At 36.3% G+C, this 10014-nt stretch overlaps 3 protein-coding genes across 3 annotated transcripts; 1 reads left to right on the forward strand and 2 right to left on the reverse strand.

Annotated features, from left to right (window-relative positions):
• The first annotated feature begins 673 nt into the window (after positions 1-673).
• Positions 674-2498, forward strand: LOC120280236 (UDP-glycosyltransferase 73C1-like). The gene has a single exon (XM_039287011.1). It carries the CDS (start codon positions 880-882, stop codon positions 2395-2397), a length of 1518 nt encoding a protein of 505 aa, XP_039142945.1. The 5' UTR covers positions 674-879; the 3' UTR covers positions 2398-2498.
• A 137-nt stretch (positions 2499-2635) lies between these two features.
• LOC120279945 (protein YIPF1 homolog) lies at positions 2636-5305 on the reverse strand. Its single transcript, XM_039286626.1, has 5 exons — positions 5119-5305; positions 4907-5024; positions 4625-4817; positions 3493-3760; positions 2636-3099 (listed from the first exon to the last, which is right to left on the reverse strand). Exons 1-5 carry the CDS (start codon positions 5173-5175, stop codon positions 2893-2895), a joined length of 843 nt encoding a protein of 280 aa, XP_039142560.1. The 5' UTR covers positions 5176-5305; the 3' UTR covers positions 2636-2892.
• A 580-nt stretch (positions 5306-5885) lies between these two features.
• On the reverse strand, positions 5886-8216 carry LOC120280741. The gene is made up of 7 exons (XM_039287685.1): positions 8049-8216; positions 6942-6984; positions 6766-6858; positions 6564-6626; positions 6378-6473; positions 6220-6297; positions 5886-6138 (listed from the first exon to the last, which is right to left on the reverse strand). The coding sequence occupies exons 1-7, from the start codon at positions 8192-8194 to the stop codon at positions 6052-6054; spliced, it is 606 nt and encodes a 201-aa protein (XP_039143619.1). The 5' UTR covers positions 8195-8216; the 3' UTR covers positions 5886-6051.
• Between the last annotated feature and the right edge of the window lie 1798 nt (positions 8217-10014).

Below are 10014 nucleotides of genomic sequence, written 5' to 3' on the forward strand. Positions count from 1 at the left end.
CGTGATCGTGATTGTGAGCCGCATGCTTTTGTCTCATCGCCCAAAATTTCAATCGCAATAAAGAGATTTTGGGGATGATAAATACACCACAAAAACTCATTTCTTAAACAGAGACCTCATTTTTTTAAACAAAAACCTCATTTCTTAAACAGAAAGCTCATTTCTTAAACAGAGACCTCATTTTTTTAAACAAAAAACTCATTTCTTAAACAGAAAACTCATTTCTTAAACAGAAAACTCATTTTTTTAAACAAAAAACTTATTTTTTTAAATAGAAAACTCATTTTTTTAAACAGAAAAACTTATTTTTTTAAACAGTAACCTCATACCTCATATTTTTAAATAGAAGCTTTCATTTTTTTAAATAGAAACTCATCAGCACCCAAGGGCATTATAGTCAAAACCCCCGTCACACTTGCCACAACTTCCCCACAGCTAGGGACAATTTCAGTCCAAAAAAATTCCAAATTAACTCTATCAATCAATGTTAGATGTCGCGTTTAAAAAAATCATCAGATTAAAAAGAAGGGCGTTTTTGAGTGCAAAAACTAATCTGCTGTTTTTGAATATCATGAAACCCTGACAGGGTGTTTTTGACAATTTCCACTTAAATATAAGTTTCATTATTCTTTTATTTTTATTTAAATCACATGAAAAAATAAAAACACATCCATGTAAGCAAAGGCTGTCATTCATTATTATAATCCAGCACCATCCGTTCTTGGTAGCTATATGCCAAAGTATATCCTGACTCACTCCAACTGCCTAACAAACTAGAGTTTGATCATCTTGTCTCCTTTGCGTCCCCATGTCAAGTTGTTCATCTCCACACACATCCCCTTGGTCCTTCCCAAAGCTCTCTCATCCATCTCCACTACCATGACCAAACAAACAACCACCATCAATGACTACAGCATCAACAACACTACTACTACTACTACTACTACTACTACACCTTCTCATGTTGTTCTAGTTCCATTAATGGCACAAGGACACATAATCCCCATGCTTGACATGGCACGGTTACTGGCCGAGCGCGGCGTGCTCGTCACCTTCATCACAACTCCAGTGAACGCGTCGCGCATCAAACCGATCATAGTCCGAGTGCACGAGTCCAACCTCCCTATAAACTTTATCGAGCTCCCTTTTCCCTGCGCCGAAGCTGGCCTCCCCCTCGGCTGTGAAAACTTAGACCTTGTCCCTTCCAAAGACCTTCAGTTGAATTTCTTGCAAGCTATCCAACTCCTTGCCCTTCCGTTCGAACAACGCCTCAAAAATCTTGTCCCCCGTCCGACCTGCATGATCAACGACATGTGGAACCCGTGGGCAGCAAACGTCGCACGTTCACTCAACATTCGTCGCCTTGTCTTTCATGGCCCTTCTTGTGCTTTTATCTATTGTAGTTATGTTTTTCAGCTGCATAAGATTTATGAGACTGTTACTGATGAGTTTGAGGAAATTACTGTGCCTGGTTTGACTGATGTTTTTGGTCAGAGTTTTAAGGTTTGTAGAACGCATGCACCAGGTTGGTCAAACGCGCCGGGTTTTGAGAAGTTACGTGAGAAGGTTTTGCAGGGAGAGGAGACTGCTGATGGGGTGGTCATGAACACTTTTGATGATGTTGAACCTATGTTTGTGGAGGCTTATAAGGTGGTGGTTGGAAAGGATGTTTGGACTGTTGGGCCATTGTGTTTATATGATAAGGTTGATGATTTGAGTGCCAGGATTGTGAGAGGGAACAAGACTGCAGTGGATCAAGAGAAGTTGTTATGTTGGCTTGATTCTATGGAGGAAAATTCTGTGCTTTATGTCAGTTTTGGGAGTTTGACACAAATGAACGTGGGACAGATATTGGAGATTGGCTCAGGACTTGAGGCTTCTGAATTTCCTTTCATTTGGGTTATTAAGGATGTTGAGAAGTGTCCCAAGGTTGAGAAGTGGTTGGAAGGGTTTGAGAAGAGGATGAGTTTGAGGAGTTTTGTTATCAAGGGATGGGCCCCACAAACTGTGATACTCTCACATAAGTCTGTTGGTGGTTTTGTTAGTCACTGTGGATGGAACTCAACGTTGGAGGCATTATCAAATGGTGTGCCAATGATTGCTTGGCCGCAGTTTGCAGACCAGTTCTTGAATGGGAGGTTGGTTGTGGAGTTGTTGAGGATTGGGATTGCTATTGGTGTGAAGAAGCCAGTGTTTTATTATGATGAGGATGAGATTAGGGTAAGGAGGGATGATGTGGAGAGGGCTGTGAGGAGTTTGATGGGTGATGGAGAGGAGGCTGAGGAGAGGAGGATAAGAGCTAGAGAGATTAAGGAGAAGGCTATTAAGGCTATGGAAGAAGGTGGTTCTTCTTATGAGAACATAACCAAGCTCGTTGAGTACATCAAGCATTATTAACCTTGCGAGGGTGTACAAGAAACTAAAGCTTAATAAATTTGTAATTCTGATTTTGTATCCCAGAACTTTGTATTTCTGTTTTTTCAGTAATACGTTTTATGTCATGCTAGTTTTTTAAACATGGAAAATGACCACCGTTGTTGACAAGAATTAAATGCTAAAACATTCACGAGGAATCTATTTTAAAAAACAAAAAAACAGTTAAGATAATACTTTTTTAGCATCATGTGCACACCCTTATTAAAGCATTAGATTTATTCTTGTTTCTTTACCATATAATAGAGTACAGAGCAGAATCATACTGCACATGAAGAAAGTTCTATTGTATGATGAATGAAAGAATTTCAAGTGACTACTAGCATTAAGTATTCTAGAATAATCTGTGAGCAAACATGAGTACAAGGAAAGCAGGACAAGGATGCATCATATTTCCATCTTCAAGATGATCTACATTTACTAGTTTTGAGTCCAAAGGTTTATGTTCTGTAATTGCCATCATACTGTTATTGTGAAAAAGTAGAGCTTCAAAATGACTGCAAGGCCCAACTGCAACAAGAAGATTCCAGCAACAATCAGAAACCATCTTTCTCCAGCTGATTTGATGTGGGTACGCAGATTTAGGGCAACGAAACATGCCGACATGAACCCTGCAACCCCTGCGATCACCCACCGGAATATTTCGATGGGGACAACTGATAGGCACTGGGACATTGCAACAATTTCAGATCAAGCAGGTTATGATGAAATAACATCAAATTTAACGACAGAAATGCTTGAGTTTAAAAGAGTAAGGTGAAAAATTAACAATTCTTGTGAAGCACAAAAATGAATTTCAATCAGGAATTCTATATTCTATATAGTTTTGACCTCTCTGCCGCTAATGTGAGGTGCAGAGTTGGGTATAGAATTCATCCTCATTCAATTACTTTCAAAACATGCTCCTCTCAAAAAATAAGAGCAAAATAAAACCACAGTAAACACTCAGCAAGTGATTATATGATATAGTTGACAGAAAAAGACAAATGATATGGCAAAACAAAACAATTTGTGATTGTCATATAAACCAATTCCATGCATTAAACTTGTTGAACTTACCGAGGCAGGGATGAACACAAATAGTGAGTATCCATAGAGGCACCAAAGTTGAACAAGCCCAGATGGTGCGGAGAAGTACTTGAGAATGACGTATAAAGCAAGGGGAACCAAAGTAACATAACCATAGAACAACCCAGCGGACCAGGTGACAAGATTTATATCATAGTCCCAGTCTTTATTCTGTAGCTTGTGTGCCAAATATGTCACAAATGTGCCAATGGCTGCTGCTACAAATATTAGGGTAGTGCATATCCAGAAAGGTCCATATCTACAAAATTAATTTAAAAAGTTTTACATGAGCATGAGTCCATTGTTCCAAGTGATAGCCACATTTATCATTTCAAGTATTGTAGTGCAATCTTATGCTATGGAACAACTAGGAAAAATTAATCATTCAGAAAAAAATTGTGAATTTTTAGGCTTTTTTTAAATACAGCGCACGAAAACATGAATGAGACTCCTCGAATAGCTTTAGAAGTTATACATCCACAAGTAGGTGGTTTCACCTATTACTGTTTATTTGTACAAACATATCGACAGCTTTAAAAACAAAAGCAAAAACATGAACAAAAGATAGCATGAAATGTTCGAAGAGACATCACAAGACAAACTTGCAATCAAAGTTGTAGTACCCTGGAAAACACATCAAAAGGACAATTACTATGAATTATGGAGGACGGGAATATAGGGAGATCAGCTAAGAGAAACTAAATTTATTGATTGTTTGAGACCATGAATCTCATCCCAAAATCCAATTTCTATTACAGTATTACTTATAAGCATAGAAAAAAAAGAAACCATAAAAAGCTCTATCTGTCAAACCAATTGCAATTCAGAATCAAAGAATACGAAAATTTCAGTGACGAACTTCCAGAAGGAAGCAAATATTACATCTTCCTGCCCGTGAAAAACCTCATTCATGTCTACATTATTCATGCTCCTACTTCTAAAATCAAATCTCATCCTATTCCTCAAGGTTTACATAAAATCATGGTGCAAATTTCACAAGTATTCAAACATGGTTTCTATAGTTCATCACTGCATTTGAAGAATGATAACATCCAAACAAAATCTAGATCTATCACGAAAGAACACGATAAAAGCATATATTCGCAAAAGGTAAAATGCATACAGATCAGGATTGTCAGAAGTCTTTTCGGTGAAACTCCCCTTGAACGGAAACAGGGAATCCCTAATCCTCTCCAATACATCCGAAGTATCCACATCAAAGTAAGGCCGATAAGCACCAACAGTGAACGCATGCATCCATCCCGTTGGCTGCTGCGACTGATTCGAACTCCCAGGCGCCGGCTTCGAGAATGTGTCTAAAAAAATCCCAATTTTCAGATCTCAATCACAAACAACAAAGAACACCAACAAGAAACCTAAACAAGATGAATATCTCAGCCAATACCATCAGCATCGGTGGGAGGACGGAAGACTGCGGAGATCTTGCCTTGAGTCTCCGATGGCGGGAAGGTCTGCAGATTCGAATCGGCGAAATTGACAACATGATCAGGGCCTGAGGCTGCCTGCAAGAGAGAAGAATCGTAGATTTCGGATTCATGGATCAAAACTCGAGAGAAATATATAGATCTGGAGAGGAGAAGAAGGATCGATCAATACCGGCACGGATCCGGAGAGGTTTTGTTTGTCAATGGACGTGTACCCGCTGGACATCATCTTCTCTTCGAATAGCTCGCCGGAGGCGAGCAACGGTGGCCGGGAACGGTGGAGGAGGAGGCGGAGGAGGAGAACGAAGAGGGAATGAAGACTCACCGCACCGCGAGATCGGCACCCTGTTTTTCGAGAAAACGGGGTTGTATGAGCTGCGCGACTCACGTGAGTAGCACGTGTATTAGAGGGAATGCCTGTCTAATGGTCTATTTACTGATATACCCCTTGTTAAAATTATATTTACTTAAATACCCTAAATATCTTTTTTTTATTTATTTACTTCACAAAAATTAATTAATAAAAAAATTTTATCTCCATTGTTTTGTACCTGTTCCATTGCTTTGAATAAATTATGATTCATCCATTTTAATAATAAAAAAATATCAAATTATTTTTCCGAGATAAATATATATTTTTTTATAAAATTTTAAATTTTACTAAAAGCTAAATAAATAAATATATTTTTAGAAAGGAATATTTTACTCACTCATTTATAGAAGCATGCACGTTATTTTCTCTTTAAATTATGGTTATCTATTTTTTTAAAACGCAAAACTAGTTTTAATTATTGGAATTATCAAAATGTACAAATAAATAAATAAAGAAAATCCTTCCCCCCTTCATTTATTTTTTGGAATTCCCCCTTCATTTTATCTGCAATAGTTCTGCCATCTTATCATGTACCAAGCAAGATAAATACTAGAAAACATCAATGATTAGCGTTAAATAATTTCTTTATTTGAACAATATCTACATAGAATTATAAACACAACCATGAGTCATATTTACAACATTCAATTGTAGTGTGTATATGTATGTATATATGTATGTATGTACTATGTATGTATGTATACATTTAGAAGGACTGATTTAGATGCATCATCAGTAAGCAACTCCACCAGAAAATCCATCACCATCATGAATCAAACTCTCTGTTAACCAGTATCCATCCCAAGAACCGCCAACCCTCTGCAAATTTATAGAAAATATAAACTCAAACACAGCAACTACCAAAAATTTGATTTCAAGTTGCAAGGACAAAATGCAAACCTGAAACATTGTAAATTCGAAGACCTCTTCTTCTTCCGGACGGGCTCCTTGTATCCATACTCTTTGTTTGAATCGATCCTGTTTTGTGTTTACATATTAGCAACAATCAAGATTTATATGATCTCGTGTTTGTAATCAAATTAAGATATTAAGTGTACCTCTTGCACCCACAAACTGCTTAAGATCTTCCTTTCCTTGTGGCAAAGAAGAACTCGATAAGTCGAATGATGGAAAATTCTTCTAAACCGTTCAAACTGGCATTTGATGGAAAAGCAACATGCAATGTATTAAACATTAACAACGAGCCATCAGTAAAAAAGACGTTAACAAAAATATCAACAGACCTGTCCCAAATCAAAGAAAGGCCCAAAATAGGTTGATCTTTCGAAAGGATCGAATCCAGCAAACTGTTGAGGAATAGAATTTGTCAAAAACACAACAATCCTAGTTCAATCTGTAGTATAGAAATAAAAAAAAATATATATATATCTGATTTGTTATATTCATCAACAAAGCCGGTGAGGTTCTAAGAATCCAGGCCATTACCCGATACATGACCTCCACTCCATAGTCCGGGCGAGGTTGGTCATTGTATTTCAATGCATCCAGCTGGCATTGAACAGCTTCCTCTGCACTAATCTACAGCACAGGATCACAATTAATCTGCAAAATTTAGATAAACTAAACAGCAACTAAATTGAACCATCAAGGCGAGAGATTACATTCAGCCGCGGTCCAAAGGGCCTTTTCCTTCGGGATTCAAACCTACAAAAGGCACCCAGATGGACATCATCACCAATATGAATCTGATTAAGTTAGATGGCTCTAAACAGGTTGTCCAAGAAAGGAAAGAGGAAAAAACTTGGAGGATTCTTACACCCACCCACAAACTTGGAGAATAACAACCTTACACATCAACACATGCCTGGACATATCAATATCCAGCATTGATTAAATAAAAGACCATTGACCTCTAAAAAATTTGTGCAATTCTCAAGCATACAATGTAGTCTAGGTTCAGAGTATAAACTCAGTAGCATGTCATCATTTGTCCACATCTAGCATTCACAAAAGCATGCTAAGAATTGAGCGGCATATTTATCTATATCTTTCATCAACTAAAAGTTCAAACTTTTTAAACTAGAACATACTAGAGTCCTCTAACAATTAGAAAGAAACTCCATATGACAACAGCCGCAAGCATAAACTATCTAAAATGTCCTTCTATAACAATAACGATCTTACGCATAGACACAGTCGACAGTAAAAAAATTTTTTTACAGAATCCTCAATCATAGTCTGTAGTATAAACTTACTATAAACACAATTCATTATCATGGTTTACATGAAAGCACACAACTATTACAAAATTCCCTTTTGCCATCAAACATTGCCGCGCATCAACACTTATCATAATGTGCAGGATTATCAAGCATAATTTGTAGTCTAAACTCATCATAAACACATTTCTGAATTATAATTTATATGCAACCATAAAACTGACACAAAATTTCATTTTGATAACCAAATATTACTGATTATTGTTGAACATCAACATTTGAGCATGCTAAAAACTGGCAAGCATATGCATCTACATGCGATTGACCACCTATAAACTTGAAATTTGAACTACAAATGATCAAAATGAGCTCACTGAAAACAAGAATTATCAGCCATTTACAAGTTCAAACAATAAAAGCAAAAATTCTGTCTTTTACTCAAACTCTCCAACAGAATACAGATTAACATAACTATTGATATTAATCAGAGCACGGAAACAGAAGGGAGAGGAACAAAACCAGAAAGCGGGAAGAAGCATGAAAGATTACCAATCGGAAGAGAGGAAATCAGGGACGGGGGTATCAGAGCTTGCTCGAAATCGAGTAGTGATCGAACGAGTTTGTTTCAATCGAGGGCCATCTCCGAAGTTCTTCGCCATCGGAGAGATCGCATGCAGAGACGAAGCAATCGCCATTTTCTCCCCTTTTTTTTTAAGAAAATAATAATAATAATAATAATAATAATAATAATAATAAAAAGTATTTTGGTCTCTTGAACTTTGATCTTTGTTTTGGTTTGTGCGGCTATCTTTTGGCCACGTGGATATGCTTATCCCGAGACAATTTTGAATGATCGTACGGATCTAATATAAAAGGAATATAAATATTTACAAACTAAAGTTTTAAAAAATAAATGTGAAGAAATTTAATAAATTTTTCTAACGAAAAAAAATTTGCTGTTTTGTACTGTTTTTTAATAAATTATAGTTTATTTACTTTAATAACAAAAAATAAACCAAGAATGTTTTTAAAATAAATTTATATTATTTTTATTCCTCTGTAATTTAAAAAAATAAACATTCTTATATAGTAATGGCACACGCTCATATAATTTTGTTATTAATTTTTTTCTCATAAAAATTTGATAAAATCACATTTTATTAAAAACATAAAATATAAATCAGAACAAATAACGAAACAACAATAGATAAAAAGGGTTGTTATAATGATGTAACAAAATATTTTTAATTTAAGTATTTAAAAAAATATTTTTTTGAATAATAGGCGATAATGCGCTTTTTTTATGAATGGAAGCATGATCTTAAAGCAGATCTGAAAGCCGGGATGTCATGATATATATACGATATGAGAATAATATAGGAATCCGGGGTGAGCGATTGTATGAGCAATGACGAGGGGAGCAGATCTTGTGGGGAGAGATTTGAACCTATGACCTCCCCTTACACTTTGATGTCATACCATTGGGCTATCCAATGGTTGACGAATTTAAAAATATTTTTATAACCACATCATGAATTATTAATTTTTAAAAAAAATTGCACAGACTTACAAAAACAAGTCCGCCGTCCGCGGTAGTCTGGACTTTTTGGGTTCACGATCTGATGCGGGTCCTGAGGAGCCGCCGGTCGAGGAGGCGCCAGAGCTGTAGACGATCTTGAGTACTATCTGGGTTGCTGGGTGACAGGGTGCGAGGAGGCCTTTTTTTCTTTTTCCCTATGTTGTTTATGTTTTCTTATTGTTGGTTTGTTTGCTTTTTGTACCACCTCTAGTGGTCGGTCTCATCTGTCGGTGAAGACCTGTATCCTGTTCTCGCTTTGGTTTAATTGAAGTGTTTATCCAAAAACAAATTCCAAAGAAAAACATAGAAGTCAACTTTTAGAAAACTTATCTAATTAGAACGTTCATGTTTTGTTGGGCTACTAGATGGGGCATAGATGTCGTACTTTTATTTTCTTCTTTTTTAAATTAGTTAACTCATACATAGCCAAGTAATTTTTTTAAAAAAAAATAGATAAATCACATTTATTTAAAAAAAACCACAAACAACATAGCACAGCAACGAGTGTCAAAAGTCAACTCCATCAAGAATAAGGGAGCGAACACAAGACACAATAAAATACAACTAAAACAGTAAAAACAAAGAGCCAGGTAAAGGAAAAGATCTCTCTAGGGGCCGAACATCAACAACAACACTAGCCCTCGCCCTGAGATGGAGCTAACTAGGATTGAGCTCTCTACTCCAAGTCACTAGATTAGAGGAAATCTAGGCTCCTCTTTAACTTCCCACTTCGATCTTCCAGCTTTGCTTTTTTCAATTCAGGAATTGCATTCATCCACATGAACACCATATAAATAATTTTAATAATAATGGAAGTAGTCGAAGAACAAGCAAAATTAAAAATGAATGCATGTCTCTCAATCCAAACATTGCATCTTCGTAAGGTAAGATTTTGTATGGTTAGAATCTTGTCATCCCAGGATTAAAGAGGTTAAT

Source organism: Dioscorea cayenensis, chromosome 17 (assembly GCF_009730915.1).
Source record: "Dioscorea cayenensis subsp. rotundata cultivar TDr96_F1 chromosome 17, TDr96_F1_v2_PseudoChromosome.rev07_lg8_w22 25.fasta, whole genome shotgun sequence".
NCBI classification, from domain to species: domain Eukaryota; kingdom Viridiplantae; phylum Streptophyta; class Magnoliopsida; order Dioscoreales; family Dioscoreaceae; genus Dioscorea; species Dioscorea cayenensis.

Coding starts and splice junctions, on each gene's coding strand:
- LOC120280236 (XM_039287011.1), top strand. CDS start 880: ATGACCAAACAAACAACCACCATCAATGACTACAGCATCAACAACACT.
- LOC120279945 (XM_039286626.1), bottom strand. CDS start 5,175: ATGATGTCCAGCGGGTACACGTCCATTGACAAACAAAACCTCTCCGGA. Junction 5,025..5,118: donor ACCTCTCCGGATCCGTGCCG/GTATTGATCGAT, acceptor TCTCTCTTGCAG/GCAGCCTCAGGCCCTGATCA. Junction 4,818..4,906: donor TCCTCCCACCGATGCTGATG/GTATTGGCTGAG, acceptor GGATTTTTTTAG/ACACATTCTCGAAGCCGGCG.
- LOC120280741 (XM_039287685.1), bottom strand. CDS start 8,194: ATGGCGATTGCTTCGTCTCTGCATGCGATCTCTCCGATGGCGAAGAAC. Junction 6,985..8,048: donor GATTTCCTCTCTTCCGATTG/GTAATCTTTCAT, acceptor TGCCTTTTGTAG/GTTTGAATCCCGAAGGAAAA. Junction 6,859..6,941: donor CCTTTGGACCGCGGCTGAAT/GTAATCTCTCGC, acceptor CCTGTGCTGTAG/ATTAGTGCAGAGGAAGCTGT.